The 21,047-nt window shown below is 45.3% G+C and overlaps 1 protein-coding gene across 5 annotated transcripts in view; it reads right to left on the bottom strand.

Moving 5' to 3' along the window:
• The window catches only part of PHACTR2 (phosphatase and actin regulator 2), a 146,627-nt gene that overhangs the window by 10,671 nt on the left and 114,909 nt on the right, over nt 1-21,047 (bottom strand). For all 5 annotated transcript variants that reach the window (XM_067542355.1, XM_067542354.1, XM_067542357.1 and 2 more), the window contains 4 exons: nt 18,536-18,729; nt 17,054-17,210; nt 15,539-15,594; nt 3,140-3,201 (listed from right to left, as the gene is read on the bottom strand). In XM_067542355.1, the coding sequence (XP_067398456.1) occupies nt 3,140-3,201; nt 15,539-15,594; nt 17,054-17,210; nt 18,536-18,729 (469 nt within the window). The remainder of the gene's footprint in view (nt 1-3,139; nt 3,202-15,538; nt 15,595-17,053; nt 17,211-18,535; nt 18,730-21,047) is intronic.

Here is a 21,047-nt window from a genome sequence, read left to right as displayed (position 1 = left end):
ACGCCTATGCTCACGGCTCCATGAAGGAGCCGCCAGCTGATGTCCCTGATGGGCCGTGGGGTCAGGGTGGAGTACAGACTGGCCCACCGGGGGTCCTCACCTTCCACAGGTGGTAACAGGTCCCGCCACATTGTGTCAGAGTGGGACACGAGGGCGAGGAAGTGAAGGGTGTGGAGCATGGGCGTGTAAAGATAGTGGAGGGTATATATATTAGCCCCAGATCAACAAATCCTTGTTCCCTGGGTGATTCAGCTGGGGTTACTCCAGGGCAATAAGGCCAATTAGTCCAACTGAGGCCAATTGAGGAGCTTGCTCCAGCAGTTAAAAGCCTCCCGGCCAGACAGATGGGAGCAGCTGAAAGGGCGTTAAGAGGAGAAGCTGCTCCACTCTGCTCCACTCCATTCCAGAGCTTGGAGTGATTGCTGTTGCTACCACAACCCAAAGGAACCGGAGTCAAAGGGAAGCCCATCTGGGCATGGCCAGGGATCATAGGCACAGAGGCCTGAGGGAGGACCCTCACCCCAGTTCCAGGAAGTGGACCACAAGCAGTGGGGCCAAGACCAGGCGACCCAGGGAAGGTAGTAGCTCATGGACTGAGCAGTTTGAGGCTACTCCTCACAGGATCCCTGGGTCGGGGCCTGGGGTAGAGGGTGGGACCGGGCCCCTCTCCTGCTCTCTCCCAGCCACACCACTAGTGTAGCTGAAGAGAGTGCAAAACCCGCGGGGCTGAATAGGCCGCCCTCGTCACAGTATATAAAATAACAAATGGAATAGAGAAGGTAAATTGGGAACTTCTGTTCTCCCTCTCCTATAATCCAAGTACAAGAGGATATCCAATGAAATTAATAGGTCATACATTCAAAACAGATAAAAGATACTTTCACACAGAATGTTTGATTAAACTGTGGAACTCATTGCCACAGGAGTCACTGAGGACAAGAACTAAACAAGATTTGAAAAGGGATTGGAAATCAAGAATATCTCATGTTGTTACAATTTATAACACAATTTTGGAAGGGATATTAAACCTTGTGCTTCAGGATTTAATCTGTAACTATTAGAGACCAGGATGAACTCTGAGGTGTAGAAGAGGAGGAGGCAAATAATCCCACATCTGTCTACTATAAGGTTCTTCCACCTTCCTCTGAGGCATCTGGTGCTGGCTCTAGTCAGAGACAGGATATGAAATTAAATGGACCTTGGCTCTGACCCAGCATGGCAATTCCTGTTTTTTCAATATCCAGCTGAAATCATTGGGTTTGCATTGGTGTAATGGAGAGCAGAATATAGCCCTAATCTGCATAAATATGCACGTATATAAGCAATTTAAGCACAATTAGAAAAATTTAAGTTTTTATGTGCTTGTTGCTTCACAATCATATAGTTATATATAATTAATAATATATATGTGCACACTCATCTATCAAATGTGTGCATTATGTGTATAGATATAGATATTACATATATATGTAAAATTATTTTTTAAAGTTTTAAGCGTCTCATTCTTTTTTCTTTTCTATTAAAAAAAAAAAAAAAACAAGACACCATGAGATCAGGAAGATCACAATCCAAAAATGTAACATAATTTAATAATTGACTTGGGCACAATGATAAACACTTTGTATATTGTGGTTCTATTTTTTTATTGACTAGACTAAGAAAGACAAGCAAGAACTTGTATATTACCCGTTGGGAGTCTTGCATTGCAATGTCTTACATGGTACTATCCACTTTGGTCTTGATAATCAATTTTAGTGATTCAGATGCACTTGATGGGTCAGGATTGTGCTGTTATCCCACTAAGAGTTCTGAGAGACACTGTGCATCACTAAGGCACAGTGGGTGGGATTATCAAAACCCTCAGTGTTGGCTTAGTTCTGCTACCACTGAATTTAGTGGGAATTTTATCAATTTACCATTCACTTCAATGGGAACAGAGTTAGGCCAACCCTGAACAGAGGAATGCAGTATGTGCTCCCATCTGTGATGGGAAAGCTTTACTGGCTTTTGTATGGGATAGTGGTGGAGGGATGTTCAGGACCCCATGCCTCTTTCAGCACTCTCCTAAATTTACAGATTTTACAAGAGGCAAGTACTTTGTGATGGGGGTGTCTGCCCCAAACTGGCATGAATGGGGTTAAAGCACAGGAAGCAGCCAATAGGAGAGGGGCTGAGAGGAACAGCCAATCAGAGCCTAGCAGACCCATATAAAGAGCTGCAGGTCAGAGAGAGCAGAGCAGTCACTGGCTGGAGCTCAAGGAGGAAAGGCTGTGTCTCTTGCAGGCTGAGAGGCCCGCAGCACCCAAGACAAAGCTACTGTTGTCAGGGAGCGGGTGATCCAGAGGAGCTTCTGGCTGACTGCTGAGAGTGGGCAGTAACAGGCCCTGAGGATGGGTGAAGAAGGTGCTAGGGCTGGAGGGGAGTGGCCCAGGGATACTGCAGCAGGGAGAGGAATTTGAGGTGCAGCAGGAGGCTATGATCTACAGGATCACTGGCCCAGGACCCGGAGTAGTGGATGGGCCTGGATCCCTCCTTTCCCCCAACCATTTGCCACTGGGGAAGTGGCAGAATAAGTTGCTGCAGGTGCTACTGAGGAAGTGGCTGGACAAGATACTGCAGTGGCCACTAGGGAAAGTGGCTGGACTACTGAAGAGCCAAACTTTCTCTGGAAGGGGGGAACACAGATTATGACTTGGCTGGAGGGCCAAGTCACGAAGAGGACACTGCAGTTCCTGACAGCTGCGAGAAGGGTGACAGGTGAACTGTGAGAAACAGTGATGGTGTGCAGAATGTGGAAGTGGGCATCAGCTTGGTGATAATCCCTAGATGACCAGCAGGAGGCATCAGTCTGGTACTCACACCCTCTTTGCACACACATGCAAAGGTGAACCACAATTGGGCCCCGCATTTCTTTCAAAAATACAGTTTTGCCTGGTAAAATTCTAGGGAAAATTGGACAGACTGGATTTATACCGAAGATGACTTTGACCCATTCTGTCTTTTAAACAGGGTTCATGTTCTGGGGAAATGGAGAAGGAATTTTGTCACTATGTATGAATATACTTTAGAATAGTATAAAAAGAAATTCTCATCCTTTATTATACATACAAGTATACTACACATAAAATATTTTAATCACCTTTCTGCTGAGTCTGTGTTTTAATTCCCTCCTGGCTTCCTGTTCTTCTTCTTCATTCTTCTCTGTTTTTGGAAGAGAGGGAAAAAAGGGATGACTATAACTGCATATGGTATATTTCTCTTGGCAGTAAGTTTCAGGCCTTAAATATTGGTTCAAGCATACTCATATTTCTGAGCTATCCTATTTTTTTCTGTGTGCTCTCCCCCATTCCCAACTCTGCAGTCCTCTGTGCCTAGAATACAGCAGAGAAGGCTACTGTCATTTCCACTATTTGAAATAACAAAGAGGGAGTTGCACAGCTGCTTCGCTTACCTACCAAGAGACTAAGATCACCATTGCCTTTATTTCCAAGGCCCCATTTACCCTAGTCTAGAACCAGAATTTAAGTGTTTACTAGGGCAGAGAAAATAATTTGCAGTGAATAACCTAATTTTTTTTTGCTCACAGAATATCCATCAGCAGATGGCAAATTCCTCAAATTTATTTGTTACTGGAAATTATTCAGTGAATTGTTTTGTTTTTTGTTAGATTCCATGTATTGATCTTAAGAGTTCTCAATGAGTATGTGATTTTTTCATTATTTGAGCTGTCTTGGTTAACTGCAATTAGTCAGACCCATCACAATTTATTATTTCTCTTCCTTGGTCAGATGAGCCAAATAATTGCATATTCAACTTTAAAATTTTTGCAGATATTTGTGCATATGACTGAAATTTGCTTTCCAGAAACTTTTGTACCAGTGAAACTTGATTGCTTTCCACAGACATTCAGGCAAACTTAAAAAAAAGTACAAATATGAGTGACGTAAACTGTTTTTAACTGACAAATGTTTGCAGTAAATTATTTATATTTGCCCAGCTCTGTTGCTTGTGTGAATGCATCTTCACTGTGGCTGAAATATTCCAATTAGAGATGTTAGCTGAACTGCAAAGTTCAGATCTGGATCCACATTTCCCCAAGGTCACAAATTTAGATTGAGGGTTTTAGTTCAGGACCAACTCTAGTTCTAAAGGAGTTTCTATCCACTGTGGATGTGAACACACTGTGTTAAAGGGGGATTAGAGCACGGTTTTGAATCTTTGTTCAATATGATTTGCCCCCATCCACAATAACTGAAAAATCGTGTGGCCAAAACTGAGTTTAAATCTTGCATAGGTGTTAGGCTTATGGTTGTTGAGCTGTACATCTGTTTTCACTGGGGGTGGCCCAGGTATCACTGAAGACAGAACATCATTCAGTACTTGTAAATTTCCTTTAATAAAGCATGAATTGTTATGTAAAAGGAAGGTGGAGGAAAAAAGAGGAGATGGAGGAAAGAAAGAACAAAAAACAGCATCAGAAGAAAATTACAGCAACAGAAAAAACATCAGCCCCAGCACTGCTCCTCAAGAGATTTTTTGCCACCAAACTTCAAGCTTCAGTTGGTGAGATTAAAATCTTCCAGACTGCCAAGGCTAGGTTAACTCTGATTGAAATTGCTTTTATTGAGATATTGATATGTATATTCTTCATATAACTTCTTTAAGTAATTGAATTAAAGCTCTCTTTCTATTTCAAAGGATTTAGCAAGATCATTTACCTTTGCCCATTTACTAGCTGTTTTAGTATATTTATGATAACGCAAATGGAACTGACTGACTTTTAAACAAACTTCCCTTTGTAATCAATAACCATAATATCTAAGGTAATTAAACAGAATCTATTAATTTAGGTATTAATCCACCTGGTTTCCTGCCTCCTACAGGAACTGAATCTCTCAGGTGTAATCTCTGTTGCAAGCTCTTCATGAGGAACACATACAAGATTGTAACCGAACACACACATTGTATTATGTGTTTGTTTTGTTTGTAGAAAGAACAGTTACTTACCTGTAACTGTTGTTCTTCAAGATGTGTTGCTCATGTCCATTCCCAACTTAGGGGTGTGTGCATGCCACATGCACCAGTGCCAGAAAACATTTTCCCCTAGAGGTACCCGTACAAGCCGGCTCTGGTGCCCCCTGAAGCAGTGCGCACATGCGCCTGCATGTAGGTGCCGCTGGCTCCCCTCCCTCTCAATTCCTTCTTGCTGGAACTCCAACTGAAGGGAAGGAGGGCGGGTGTGGAATTCTTCGAGTGCTTGCTCATGTCCATTCCCAATTTAGGTGACTCACCAGCAGTGTCTCTGGAGGAGGGCAGAAGTTCATGGACGTGACCCTTGAAGCACCGCTCTACCGAAGTTAGGGTCATCTTGAGCTTGCTGCGTCAAGGCATAGTGGGATGGAAAGGTATGCACCAACAACCAGGTAGCTTCCCTGCAGATGTCCAATATAGGGACGTGTGCCTGGAACGCTGCAGATGATGCCTGCACTCCCGTTGAGTGGCCAGACGAATTGCCCTGAGCTCCTTGATATCAATGTGCAGAAGCCGTTCCCATGAGGTCCATATACCTTGGGTTTGTAGGGAACCTACGTGATCGCCCCATACCAGGTCCGAGGCATCGGAGATCAGAACTACCGATGGCCAGGGCTCTTTGAAGGGCATTCCCGAGAGCCCTTGGCACGGGCTCGTCCATCAAACCAGGGAGATAAGTATTTACAGAGAGACCGTAAAATATCCTGTCCAGGTGGTGCCTGGCCGGAGAGTGCACAGACGCCAGCCACAGCTGAAGGAGTCTGAGGTACAGTCTGGTATGGGGAACCACATAGGTGCAGGCCACCATGTGGCCCACAAGGCTGAGGCACCCTCTTGCTGTCATGAGAGGGTGGTCTGAAATGCGGGTTATGATCTCTGACATTGTCAGGAACCGCTCCCTTGGGAGGCTCTGGCCTTGAACAAATCCAGCATCGCCCCAATGAATTCTGTCATCTGCACAGGAACTAACGTGTATTTTTGCTCGTTGATTAGGAGACCCAATGCCTAGCAAATGCTTCGGGCAGCCATGATGCTGGCCTGAACCTGAGACCTCGACCTGCCCTTGATGAGCCAATCGTCCAGGTTAGGGAATACCCGCACTCCTTTTCTGTGGAGGTACGCTGCCACTACAGACATGCACTTGGTGAAGACCTTTGGTGCAGTCAAGAGGCCAAAGGGGAGCACTGCGAACTGGTAATGGCAATCTCCCCCCATAAATCTCAGGAATCTCCTGTGGCCAGGGAAGATAGCAATGTGAAAATAAGCATCCTTTAAATTGAGAGCGGTGTACCAGTCGCCCAGATCTAGAGAGGGAATGATGGTGGCTAGAGAAACCATACGAAACTTTAGCCTTCTGAGGTATTTGCTGAGGCACCTTAAGTCCAGGATAGGCCTCAGACCTCCCTTTGCTTTCAGAATTAAGAAGTAACAGGAGTAAAAACCTCAACCCTGTAAGTCTCGTGGGACCTCTTCCATTGCACCCACCTGTAGAAGTGCTCACACTTCCTGTTTCAGGAGTTGTTCATGAGAGTTGTTCCTGAAGAGGGACAGGAAAGGCAGGAGTGAGGCAAACTGGAGGGTGTAGCTGGTGACCACTGTGAGCACCCATCTGTCTGAAGTTATGGCAGTCCAGGTTGGGAGGAAACAGGCCAAACGAGAGGAAAACAGAAGAGGGGGTGGGATCCATAAGTGTAACTGGTAGGTCGCTCTCGGGCGCACCTTCAAAAGGCCTGTTTCCCACCTCGATTATGGTGGCTAGAGCCTGGGTGAGGGCCGGCAGATGATTGGCCCTGGTGTCTCTTATAGTCTTTATTTACTTTTTATTGGAGCCCATGGGGATGGTCCCCAGAATCCTGCTCCTGGTGGGGCCTGAAGTGCCTTCTAGACGAAGAAGGCGCATACAGGCCAAGGGACCTCAAGGTAGCCCTCGAGTCTTTCATGCCATGCACCCTGGAGTCCTTTTGCTTGGTGAAGAGGGCTGTGCTATCGAAAGGGAGGTCCTGGATGGACTGCTGGACCTCTGATGGAAGACCCAAGGATTGGATTGATCCTCATCGATCCAATATCATCTCATTGATATTGCAGAGGCCATTGTCCTGGCTGCTGAGTCCGCTGCATCAGAGGCCGCTTGCAGGGATGCCCTTACTACTGATCTCCCCTCTTCTAAGATGGCCTCAAACTCTTGCTTAGAGGAAGAGACAATGCATCTGCAAACTTGTCCAGCAACTGCCATATATTGAAATGGTATCTACCCAGCAGTGCTTGCTGGTTTGCTACCCATAGCTGGAGACTGACCGTGGAATAAATTTTTTCAACTAAATAAATCAAGTCTCTTAGCATCTTTTTGTTTAGGGGTCAAGCTAATTTCCCGTCTGTCCCTTTCATTGGCGGCTGTGACAACCAGGGAGCCCAGTGTGGGGTGGGTATAAAGGTATTCAAACCCTTTAGCCGGTACATAATACTTTCTCTCTGCCCTCTTAGAGGTGGGGGTCAGAGAGGCCAAGGTTTGCCACAGGGCCTTGCCCATTTTTAACAACCGCCGCATGGACTGGGAGGGCCACCCTGCTGGGGCCCATCAAGGCCAAAATTCCAAAGAACTCGTCGACCGGCTCATCCAGCTCCTCCATTTTAAGTCCCAAGTTGGAGGTGACCCTTTTTCAACAAGTCCTGATGCGCCTTGAAGTCATCTACAGGCACTGCAGACAAGGGTCCCGCGACCGCCTCATCCGGAGATGATGAGGCCAGCACCTGGGCCGGGGGAAGGGCCTCTGCCCTGGGTATGGTGGTTTCCCCCAGGCTTGACGTGTGTGAGCTGTCCTGGTCAGAGCCTGAATCCAGGGGCAGTGCTGAACTCTGGGGAATGGAGGAGTATGGCACCGATGTTCATCTCCTGGAACCAGTTTGTGGCATCCCCAGGGGGAAACCCCACCAATAAGGCCACGGGTAGGCCTCCTGTGCCTGCGGCCATGCTCCCATAGGCAGCACTGTCGTGAAGCCCGGCATCAGCACCGGAGCCTGCCTGGTATGAACAACTTCCTCGCTGTCCGAGGAGGAGTTGCTGTCCGTCAGCCAGGGTGGTGCTGACTGCGAATATCTCATGGTGCCGTGTGGAGCTCATTGATGCACTGGCACCAGTGAGAGGTGCGGAGAGCCCGAATGATGGGCATGACAGGACCGGCTCTTATCTTTTGGCTTCCTATAAGGGCAATGCGAGGGGGGGGCCTGGTGCCAGAGAAACATGTTGCAGACTGGGCGATCTTTGGTGTTCAGCCCGGGGCCAGGTCTCCGGAGACCGACAGCAGGAGCCCAGTCCTGCGCTACCCTGACCCAGAGAGCGTGGTCTGGATGCCGGAGAGTGTCTACGCACCGGCGAACGGTGTCTCGAAGATGGAGACTGTTGAGCTGATTTGTCCCTTGACACATGATCCACTGGTGCCAAATCACGGTGTGGCGGCCTGTCATCCCTCAGTGTTGGTGGCATGGACAGCGCCAGGGAGTCCTTCATGGCCTGAAAGGCCTCTGGTGTCAACGGCACCACTAAGTGGTGAGGGCCTCTACCGCTACCAGGAGTCAGAAGAGGACCCGGTGCTGGGGTCGATGCTCACAGCAGTGTGGGACCTTTCTGAGATGGGGAGGAGTGGCAGCCTGACATGGGTCTCACCTGATCCCCTTTGGCTTTCTCTGCTGGGAAGCGACTGTGTTCCCCACGAGTCTTATTCAGCTTCTTTTGCGATAGCGGAGATGGTGACTGGTGCCGAGAGGAGGAAGATAGCGCGGGAGGCACACTGCGCGCCGAGGCCATTGTGTGCGGGAGCCGAGTCCGATATGCTGGGTTCCGCCACTGGTCTGAGTGCTGACTCCATCAGGATAGCCCAGAGACAAATATCTCGGTCTTTCTTAGTCGGTGGGTGAAACTTTTGCAGATTTTACACTTCTCACTAACATGCTCTTCACCCAAACACTTTAAACAACTTTGATATGGGTCGTTCTATGGCACAGGCTTTTTAACAAAGCGCAGGGTTTAAATCCCAGGGAACAGGGCATGCCCCCACCCTGGGTCTCTAACAACAAACTAACTAGAAGTAAGAAACAAAGTATGTCCACTAGAACAGAGAATAAGCCACTAGGTTTAGCGAGAGAACTTGTGAAGGCAAGAGACGTTCCAGTACAGTCACTGGCGGCAAGAAAGAACTGATTTGCGGGCACCTGTGCATGCCACTGCAGGGGGCGCTAATGTCCTAAGCATGGTAACAATTACTGTGTCCATATCTTGGAACTTCCCTCTGCAGCTCCACCCATGGATGACCTGCAAAGTGATCTCCCCTTGGTTTGAAGGGCAGTTGGAATCTGACTTGAAAAACTTTTATATGGTTTCCTTTCTCTCCTGGCTGCAGCTTCTAGAACATACATGAACGCACTGCCCAAACCAGAATCTGATTCTAGATTAGAGGAATTTTAAATTGGTGTCAATTATGGGATATTTTGGTGTCTCTTTAAATCAGTGACCTTGCAGAAATAGACATCTATGGCAAATACTGGCATTTTAGACCCATGTATCATTATGGGACATTTAATTCATTACAGAAAATCAGGAAGAGAAGAGAGAAATCTTTCCACATAAGGACTTTTCTGTTTTCAACTATAAAGTAATCAAGGAGTGTAAAACTGAGCTTTCCACTGTGTCCCTCTGGGGATTAGCTATGTTTAGATTACTTTGTAGGATTACTAGGGAAATGAAAAAGAAGACAAAGCACTAGGATTCTGGAATGCTATGGAAAGCAAAAGGCAGTTTCTCTTTCACACAGACACAGATAATCATTAGTATTCCTTAACTAGCACCAAAAGCTACATCAAGTTTCTAAAAAGCCAGGCTTGGCAAGAGGACAGGTACACAGTCCAGAAAGCCTCAGCTACAGAAAAACACAATGGCTGTAAACCGGAGTCCTTGTGAGAATTGAAAAAGCTTTTTTGCTGTAATGAATACTATAATTGATTCAACGGTGCACATCTAAAAGGTTTCAAAGCCAGCATGCAAGAAATGAGCCTGTGTTAGAACTCATTCAAGTTACTGCTTAAGTTGTCATAACTTTTCATTTTTAATGTGCAAGGATACAAAAGTCTGGATGCTTATACACACTAATCTAAGTCTCCGTGATCTAGAAATCAGGCTAGAATCTGTCACAAGATTTCCAGTACTTCCTAGTTTAGCTGATGTTATAAAAATATTAAAAAAACAAATCTTTTGACATAATAAATCCTTACTTTAGCTGGAGATGAAAAAGGCAAAGTATTAAAACTTTTTTTAACCTGATGACGGTATGGATTAAACTTAATTTTGGGGCAAACATTTGGATCATTAAATTTGATCTCTGCATCAGTTCATCTATCCCAAATGTATGCTAAAAAAATAAATCAAATCACAAATTTATCCAGCTGCAGTACTGCTCAGTTTATGGGCAGTACTAACACTAACACAACCCCCACAACAATACAAAATCAGCAGGAAGGAAGCTTTATGAAAGAAATTCTGACTCAGTCAGAAATACTGTATACAATAACAACACAGGAATGTAAGAGATGTAAACATTTCAGAACTTCTATGGGAAGTGGGCAGAATAAACACATAAACAATACATTTGGTTTAAGAGCTAAGAGAATTTGAGAAAAACCTGCACTGGTAATGGGCTAAGAGCAGTGTCAACACAAGCAACACATCTATTTGGTATTTAAAAGATCACCATCAACTTGAAATGGAGTAAATTTTAAAAATGAATAAAAAGTAGTTTCAGGTACTACTTGAGTGCCCATACCGCCTTTTATAATAACATTTTCCTAAATTTTAAAATGTTTTTCTTTCTCATGCTTCTCTGAGCAAGACCCACACAAATACCACAGGAAAATGAGAGAGACACAAGATAGGTGAGGGTACGTCTACACGTAAAATGTTACAGTGGTATAGACACTCACTATAGCAATGGGAGGGAGTTAATCCGCCTTCGCCATCGAGATGCAGATGCGGTAAATAAGGACTGGTCTACACTACAGAGTTGTGTCAACTCCTGATATGCTGTGCGGAACCAGGGAGGGAGGCTGTGGGAGAACTCAGAGGCAATCATGAAAATCCTGCTCTCTTCGGCACTAGGCCCACAGCGGCAGAATGGGCTGCTGCTGGGGAAAAGGAGGAGAGACTCCTCCTCCTGATGTGCTGTGCAAAGCCAGGGAGGAAGGCGGGGGCTGATGTTGGGGTGTTCCTCTACTCCTGCCAGTATACAGGTCTCCACTGAGCTGAGGTGGGGAGACAGGAGGACACCAGCTGTCTGTGCACCAGTGTCTGCATCAGGATTGGTTGCTTCCAGGTGCTGTCTGAACTTAAAGAGACAGCGTGCGGACACACTCACTCTCCTCCAACACACGCGCTCTCTGTCTCTCTCTCTCTCACACACACACACACACACACACACTCTCTCTCTCTCTCTCACTCCCTGTCACTTACTCTCTCCCCCACTCACACACGTCTGTGAGCTTCTTGTTTTTGTTTTCAGTAATGGCAGTTTGGCTGACAGGGCAGTTAAAAAGTGGCTGTCAATCTAGTAGGCTGCCCATGGAACGAGAATTCAGAAACCATCATGTGATGCTGTGCCTGCCCCATGGGGCATTGCAAACCCTTCCTAAAGCACCCTGTGTGCAGTTGCACAGTGGAATAGCTACCCACAGTGCACTGCTCCCTGTCCCTGTGTCAATGCAAGAGCTGGTAATGTGGATGCACTCCTTTGACACAAGAAGCATAGTAAGTACATGCAACAGCGGTTTAATTACAGTGGTGCTGTATGCCGGCATAACTTGTGTTGACAAAACTGTAGTGCAGACAAGGCCTAGGTTGATGGCAAAATTCTTCTATCAACCTCCAGCTGTCCATGCTGAGGGTTAGGTCAGCATAGCTACGTCTTCAGGGCTGTGGATTTTTCACACCCCTGAGAGATGTAGCTATATCGATGTAAGTTTTCATTCAAGTTCGGGGAATGTAACCAGAGTGTTCAAGCTAAACTCAAGATGGGATAGATCAGTGGTTCTGGAACTAGGGGTGCTGCGGGAACTCCCGCACCCCCTGGCTTGAACAAACACCAAATACATGGTTTCCATGGAAACATAACAACCCTACATACACATGCTGTAGGAGACCACTCAGAATGAAGTGGACAATTAATGCCTCTGCAGTTGTAGAACAATAGAGGGTCAGCAGGCAGTAGGGTGTGTTACAAATTGTTGTAATAGCCATAAAACCAGTGTCTCTATTAAGTTCATGGTTTTTAGTGTCCAGCAGTTATAAATGTAAGTTCCCAGGCTTGTCTTTTGAAGGGAAATGACTGTTTATACTATGGAAACAGTGAAAATTGCTATACACAAAGTGCTAGCAAATGCATAAGATAAACAAGCTGAAACAACAAAGAACATATTTCTCTTCTACTAATCTCTATCAGCTATATTCATCTTCGGTGTTACATGTAATAGTAATAGGTCAAAAAATTAGTTCTATGTGCAATTTTTAGTTTGATTGTGTCATTTGACATGTTGATAGATTATCCTTATTAGATCTGAAGAGGAAAAATGTTACTGGTGTCCTCAAAGGCAGCAGAAGTAGCCTGTTATACACTGGTGCGTGGTTTGGAATTATCTTTCTCATGGGGCTCAGTGCTTGCTGACTGGCTATTAGATGAATATATTTACTCTTCGCAGTTTATTTTTATTACATTTGACAGTGTGATGTACATTTTGCACATTACAAAATGGATCAAGGTGACTGCATGCCCCAAACGTGTTCCAGCCTGGAGCCGACCTGAGATCTTGGATCTTATCAGTCTGGGGGGCAAAGAGTCTGTTCTGGCTTAGCTCCGAACCAGCAAAAGAAATTTGGATATCTACGAGAGGATATCTCATGACATGTTGGAAAAGGGGCACAACAGGGACGTGCAGCAGTGCCATGTTAAGATAAAAAAGCTGAGGCAGGCATATCACAAAACTAGGGAAGCTAACAGTCATTCTCGTTCGTCACCAAAAACACACTGCTTTTATGAGGAGCTGCATGCAATTCTTGGTGGAGACCACTATGCCACCATGCAGCATAGATACCTCAGGGGAATCCGAGGCCAGGATGAATGAGGATGAGTCTGCGGACAAGGATGAGGATGAGGAGAACAGGAGGCAGGTGAGTGGGGTATCCCTTCTCCCTGAAAGCCAGGAGCAGCCCAGCCAGACGCAGGAAATCGTGACTGATCGGGATGCTGGGGAAGGCACATCTGGTGAATATGTACTGCAAATTGCATTTCTTTGGTTATATCCCCAGTCCAGAATCTTGTACTAGTGGGAAAAAGTGGTGTATGTGGTGGAGGGGCTGTGCTTCCTCGTAGTTGGTGTGCTTAAGCATTGGTTTCATCCCAGAAAAGATATTATGTGCACAGGGATGCTCTGAGAATCCTCCATGGATATCTCCAGGAAGCTTTCATGCAGGTACTCTGCAATCCTTTGCAGAAAGTTTCTTGAGAGGGCAACCTTATTTTTTCCATCATGATAGGTCACTTTCCCCCACCATTCTGTTATTAATTGTGCAGGCATCATTGCGGAACACAGCATAGCAGCATAAGGGCCAGGCCTGTAGCCAGATGCTTGCAGCAAATCCTCCCTTTCCATCTGTGTGACCCTCAGCAGGCTGATATCACTCATGGTTACCTAGGGAAGATGGTTCACGTTTACATTACCCGCCCAAGAAAGTTTTTTGAAGTGTGTGTTATTCCACAGCCGGGGATGGTTTCTTGGTTCAGCATACCGGAAGTCCCTAAGCAGGATGTTGTTGCTATGGGCCTCAGGCATCCACAAATGGGTGCCCATTTTTTTCCTCCAGAGACGGTTAACCCTTTCCAACCCCACACTCTTTGCACCATCTCTTAAATGCCTGATTTAGGGAGGACAATGGGAGCCCAACATCCATGCTACTCTGGGAAGCATGGACTTGTGCAGCATGGGCACCGGTGATTTCCCTAAAATAGATGCACTAGCCCCTTACTTACCATAGCTGGAACGGCACTCTGACCCCTGCAATAGTTAGACAAGAGTAGGCAGTTCTAGCCTTCCCTTGGGAATGTATCATTGCTTTTTATCTATGGGACGTGTGCTTTGCTTCCCTCACAGTGGACAACGTGGCCTTCAGCACACCGTCTCATACTCCTGCCGAGCGCCTGTTGCAGATAAGGAGGCGGAAAAAAACCCCCAACTCAGGATGACATGTTCAATGAGATAATGAACACTTCCACGGCTGCTGACACAGAGCTAAGAGCGTGGAGGATTTCATTATCAGACAAACTGAACATGGACATGGACAACAGGAAGGCAGCACAGGAGTATGAGCAATCAGCACAAGAAGAGAAGCTGCGAATAATGCATGATCAGTCAGACAGGTTGAGGCATCCCCTGCACACTTGTATCACAGCTACTCCCACAGTGGATATACCGACTCCGAATTGATTCCCAACTGACCGATAGCAGTCTGGCATTACTAGCTTCCACAGTGTGATGGCCACTCTCTTCTCCACTGTCCAAGCAGGTCTCAAGCGAGTATTCATGTGTTTCAGGGCTGGAGAGAGCTCTAGCAAAATTCCAAGGAAGTGGCCTTTCGCATAAGAAATTTCTGCAGCCACTGCTCATCAGCCCACACCTTCATAACAATGCAATCCTACTGGTCACTGCTTGTTTCCCAGAAGCGGTGCTCCACCAACTGCAAATGGTGCATGACAGCCTGCAGCAAATGGGAATTATTTTGTTCTTTGGCTTGTAGCAAGGAGGCCCCAGTAACATTGTAATTTTCAGCGTTGCGGCTCCTGTCTTGACCCTGAAAATACTGCAGGATAAGTCTTGAGGTGTTTGTGATGCTCACAATAATAGTGCAGAGCTGAGCGGGCTCCATTCCTCTCAGGCAATAGTGTGCACGTGGCAGAGAGTGAAGGGTTTGAAAAAATGGCGCAAAAAGGCGATCATCTGTTTATTTGGACTGGGACAAGAAGGAGGAAGAAGGAGTATGTTGCATCATGGGAGGACGACAACCTTCCCAAACGCCCCTGTGAGTAGTTGCACTGTGGGATAGCTATCTATGGTGCACTGCTTTGATTACTGACTTAAGCACGGATGGTGGGGACGCAATCCCCCGATGCAATGAGCGTGATGTGATCACGCTCCTTCAAATTCTGCAGCTCAGTGGGAGAAGTTCGATTTAAATTAAATCGACTTCACTCCACAGTGTAGACATCCCCTCAGTTTGTCTCCCTGAATACATCCTGTATTTACTGCTACCATTACAGATTTATGATGGGTCTAATGTCAAGATGCTACTTCACCAAGCATCCTTTATCTCCAGGCATGAACCTAGCATTTGATACAAACAGTCAAGGTTCCTAATGAATCCCACAGATGTGCTTTGTTGCTGAATAAATCATTACACTAATCTGCATTGAATACTTACGTTTCAGGATGTTTCTCTGCTCTAGCTCTTCAGTTGTGGGCCTCTGGCTAAGTCTCCTGTGAGAACAAATTAAATGACCATTTATAAGCCAAGATTTCTCAATCAAAGGTTAACACTACAAACTGTAGGTTCTTTGTTAAAGTCTGCAATGCAACTCCTTTAATCAGTCTTTCACATTTAACCATCAATGCTATTTGTTTTCCACTGAGGGGGAGCTGCACAACTGCACAGCTATTTTGCATGCACAATTTCCACAAGTGAGCACATACACTGGATACTCAGCAGGCATATGTCTAGTTTGATGTATAGCTGGCCACTTGGACATGCCAATGACCAATGTGTGGATGAATCACGGTAACTGTGTGTGCAAACTTTTTGAAAAAAGGCTCTAAAATACTCCAATTTGGGATCTAATTTGTATGAAAGATTCTGTACAACCCACCCTCCCAACCCCCGATACTGTATTGTAATGTACTGTGCAATTGTAGGAATATTTTCAGGCATTTATACATTCTTTCAATTTCATTTGTTTTAAAACAGCAAAATGCCCACCACACACGTATATGCAAAGTCCGGCGATTAAAATCAAAACTATTTTAGTGACCTATGTGCAAAAAAGTATCCAAACATTTTTTTAAATGTCTGAAAATCACGTATTTTTAAGCTTGTTTACTGTAAAACATGGCTAATATTGCCATAGATTTACTAAAGTAATTCATTTTTGGGTTGCAAAGAAGCAGGAAAAAATTCAACAGGAAAGTTAACACTGGGTATCTCTGAATGTTAGAAGACCCAGAGGAAGCTTCTCTGTCTAGCAAACCTCCTATGATTCCCCAGGGAGCACTGCTGGCATAAGGGAATGTCCATCCTCCTCACGTCCATCAGACTGGGACCCTGTACTGGATAACCTTAGTATGTCTGTGGGAAACTGGGAGAACAGGGCAAACTGCCAGGTACTGACTGAAACGTTAAAAGTTTGATAAGAATACGTGTTAAACTTCATAGTGATTTCACAGATTTACATTCCACTTTAAGTGTAAAGCTCAACATGCATATAAGCATGTAGCCATTAGAGTGTCTTAATAATCTATCACCCGTGACCAAAATGCAGCCACCTCAGGAGTGGAGCACTGCAGTAACACCAATGCTTACGCAAGGAAGCTTAAGACAGGCAGCAAATAACAGTGTGCTCAGTTTAAACTACAGAAGAAATGTAAATAAGTAGAATGTGATTACTGGAGTTGGAATTTGCCAGGACACTAGTGATAAGAACCATACTCGTATATTGTTAAAGGGGAAGTGCCCCATGAATTCCACATACATGATATACTAAACCTACCATTAAGGAATAAAATAACCTTTTTTTTTTATCTGGCTCTCAAGAACACAAAATAATTTAGTTCATGTCATAAGAATGTATTAGATGTTCACAGGCAACCCAAAATTGGCTGCATTTAAGATGTGATGCCAATGTTCTTGTTTCTTTCCCCACCTCCCAAACCCACCCTCAGATACCTTACTAGCTTTGTTCCAATCTGATGTCTGATTTCCTGCCTCTCCTCCTCAGATGTACGCTGCAAGATGTTTTTGTCTTCCAATTCTTTTTTAGATGGTCTGTTGCCAAGTTTGATAGCAAGAGTATCCCTACGACGGATTTTACTTGCCAAAGAGCCTGAGGAAAAAAGGAGAGGGAAGACAGTTCATTCATGCTCAGGTTACAGATGCAAACTCTCAGCAAGAACTTTTAATACATCCCCACAGCAGCCTTTTTTTCCCACATGCAAGCGAGGAATTTTAATTAACATCAGAAGAAAAATAGTTTCAAGTTGGTTCACAACGATAAAAGGCTGAAGGACTCAGAAAAGAACAAGCTGACAGCCAAGAATTGTTAGAAGGTAGTGAGTGAGTTTACAAGCGTCACCCATCATCTGTGACGTGACTTGATAAAAATATCATATCTGGGCTCAAGTCTCCCTGAAATCTGATACATTCCAGGTTACTTTATTTGCTTTTTTAACAGCATGTTTAGCAAACTGCTTCTCTTTTCTTAAGCCTTAAACTATTCAGTCTAATTCTCATCTTCCCCCTCACTCCCTCTCTTCATTTTCTTGTAATGCTACTTAGCACTTTTATAGTGCTTTTCATCTTCAAAGCACTCTGCAAACAGTACCTAATCTGTTAAATTATAATAAAAGAGTCAATTCATTTTTAAAAAGTGCATTTAGCACTTGTAAAGTATTTTAGATGGGAAGCTATGGGGGCTGAAGTAATCTGGTCATCCAAAAACCAGATACAGCATGGACAATGGCAATGCCAGCCTCCCAACACTGCCCCACCAATATACTTCAACTCATTATGGGGCCGACCCTCTTTAGGGATGTGTGGGTATTTCATTCTTCACAGCCCATTCAGCCCTTGTCTTCTCTACTAATTGAGGGTGCCAGATAAATGTGATGGCATGTTTTTGTGATGTAATCACTTGTACAGTAAGAATAAGACTGAAGCTGCCACAACTCAGTTTCCATAAGCCACTGTACTGCTGTCTGAATGTATCAATTTTCAGTTATTACCAGCTTGGACTATATCTAGATCAGGAGGATAGGAACCAATCTCAGTAGAAATCCCCTGAGCTACACAGTACCCCTCTGAATAGCATTTTTAATACGGCTTCCCTTGTATTGGGCCAATGATCAAATGAATGAAATGCTCAAGCATTCGGATAACTGAGACTGCCATTCCCCTGCATCCAAACTCAGCACACTGACAAACAGCTTCCTCCTGGTTATTCCCAGATAGGTCACTCAGAAGAAATGTCAAAATTTCACACACACAGTATACCATCAGTGCTAAGATGGTCAAATGCCTGAGAAGTCCCAAAACCCAAAGAAGAATGACTCTCTTCCAGAAAATAGCTGAGTTAAACTGTCTGCTCACTGATGGGTTACTTTGGTCGTTCATATAAAGTGACCATCTCTCCCCCTCTTTCAATCGTCTTACTTTCAGCACTTGTGTCATCATCATCATCGTCATCATCGGTGTACAGTATCGGCCCATCTGAATCGGAGTCACTTGTGTGGCTGTCTTTGCTGCTTTCACTTGCTGGGCTGGCCATAGGCTCTGGAGGTTCTTCTGTTGGTTCAGGACTTGCGAGGTTAAGAGTCTCCTCTTCCTGGTCTTCTTTGGTAACTGAACTGTTGTTATACAATAAAGATGCTGTAACATCAATACAAGCAACACAGAACACCACAGGGAGACCGCCTGGATAAACAAGTATGAAAATGCAAGTTATTTTATTCAGACAGATTTGATCCTATATGTAAAGAGATGCAAATGGTCTTAATGGTGAGCTGCACCAGTAATGCATTAACAGTTAACAATTGGAGGCATATACAGTGTGGGAGATTCAATCCTGAGCCAGAAGTCTGCTTGATGTAGGGGAATGGGAGGGTACAAAGGGGTCAGTTCCAACTCCCTGGTCTGAGGGCCAGCCTGGCTTCATCGATTAATGATGCTACCAGGTAGTTCTGAGTTACATCACTCGTGTACACCACTCCTTAATGGAGCCTACATCAGTGGAGGACTGGGGCAGCTGCACCATGCCACTGCCCTTCCACCCTCTGTGGGGATGAGGGGGGCAGGGCAGGGCAGAGGCACAGAGGGTGCTAGCGGCACAGATGTGCCAGCAGGGAGTTTCTCCATGCCAGGGGAAGTTCTCTGCTGGTGATTAGCATCTGGATTACAACCTCTTTATGGCCCCTAAGTGCAGAAAGGAGAGTTGCTTTCTATGGTTGTGAATGATGCTGGTTTCTGTTGCAAGGAAAATAGAGAACTGTTGTGAGAATGGGGCTGACAAGTTTACCTTGATTGTGAGCTCAGTTATAAAAAGTATGTGAAAGTTCATAAGACGTTACAATAACATATAATAACAAATGTTGATGAAAAGTTGGTCTAGTTGATTTCAATAATGAATGATATGAACAGGTGCAAGAGAACCAGACAGAGAGAGACTAAATCAGTCCAAACAAAAAAAGACCACGTTGATATGATTCAAGGACTATGTTGAAATCACGCTTGGCAAAAAACAGATGTGAAACCAGAAATTAATTAACTAAAATTGGTGTGTCAGATATTATGCCTAACTGGTGGACAAAATCATGAAGGAATGGGCTATTCCATCTTAAAAGAAAGACTCTGGGTGGGGGGAGAACCGAAGAATAGATGGAGGTTACTGGAGCAAGCTTCACCCTCATGGCTGCCACCCCTACCATCTGCTGGGACCCTAGACCTTCTTCATCCTGACCAGACCAGGCCAGAAAGAGCGACCCAGATACATTGCTACCCCTTACCAGCTCCAGCTGAATCCCAAACACCATCTGAGATGAGACGGGATCAGACTTTAACAGCAGCAGCAACAGCTCCAGCTCATCTCAACCAACTTCTCTTCTCCCCAAAAGGACAGTCATTACCATTTTCGATAACTCTGTCATGTAGACCAGGCCTTAGATGGTGTGTCAACAAAACTCAGCTTTTGTTGACAAGGCAGTGGAGGCGTACACACTGAAATGCTCCTCTTGCCGATGTAACTCCCCTGCTATGCCGACATAATAAAACCACCTTGGCGAGAGGCGTAGGGCTTATGTCTGTGTAGTTAGGAGGATGCAATGTCAGTGAAGACACTGCATTCTTTACATTGGCTATTGGCTGTCATTCTGGTCAATTCCATGGCTCTGGAGCTGTGAAACTGACAAGAAAGTCCACAGCTAGAGCCTAACTGTGCCCTGCTCAGTTGGGAGTCAGGGTGAGAATGGACCCCACTCTACACTGGGAGCCAGGGCTGGAAACCTGGGTGGCTGGACCCCGCTCCCGGCAGGGAACGGAGAGGTGAGGGGAAGATAGGGCAACCCGCCAGGAGTCCGGGAGCCTGTGGGGCAGCTGGGCTCCTGGCAGAGAGCTGCCAGTGGAGCCGAGAGGCCCTATATCACTAGGGACTTGTATAACTTATCAGGCTGTGAGGGACCAGCTATCCATTGATTAGGCCACAGAACTGTAGTTTTTAAGTCTGCATGCAGATTCAGCTACTAAACTCAGATCATAAAGTTTGGTTGGTTTGTTTTTTTTTTAAACAAAAACATATTTTAAAAGCTTTGCAATTCATTTTAAATTATATTTCTTGCCTCCCCTTATGAATAAAATATCCATTTACTGATTCATTCTGTTATTGACCAACTGGTTGAGTCAGGCAACAATTTAGCAAGCAGGTTACCAAAAGTGACATTCTGGGGAACCTGGAGGTATCACAGGTGAATGGGGCAGAGGTAGTGGCACAGAACTCTGTGTGCCAAACTAGGCCATTAGGTCACAGCATTGCACTGGAAGCACTCAGGGGATTTTTTGGCTGACTCAGCTAGAATTCCTTCTGGGAGCCTAGGGAGTGGATACTGAATGTCTCTGTACCTGCTTTACCAAGCCTTCTCCACTGGCCAGTATGGGGGATAGTGGCCCAGGATCA

The sequence above is a fragment of the Emydura macquarii genome, unplaced genomic scaffold (assembly GCF_026122565.2).
Source record: "Emydura macquarii macquarii isolate MOO-44397 ecotype Brisbane River unplaced genomic scaffold, CSIRO-AGI_Emac_v2 contig_705, whole genome shotgun sequence".
In the NCBI taxonomy this organism is placed as follows: domain Eukaryota; kingdom Metazoa; phylum Chordata; order Testudines; family Chelidae; genus Emydura; species Emydura macquarii.
Note: the sequence above shows the minus strand (reverse complement) of the source record. Positions and strands in the feature narration are given on the sequence as shown.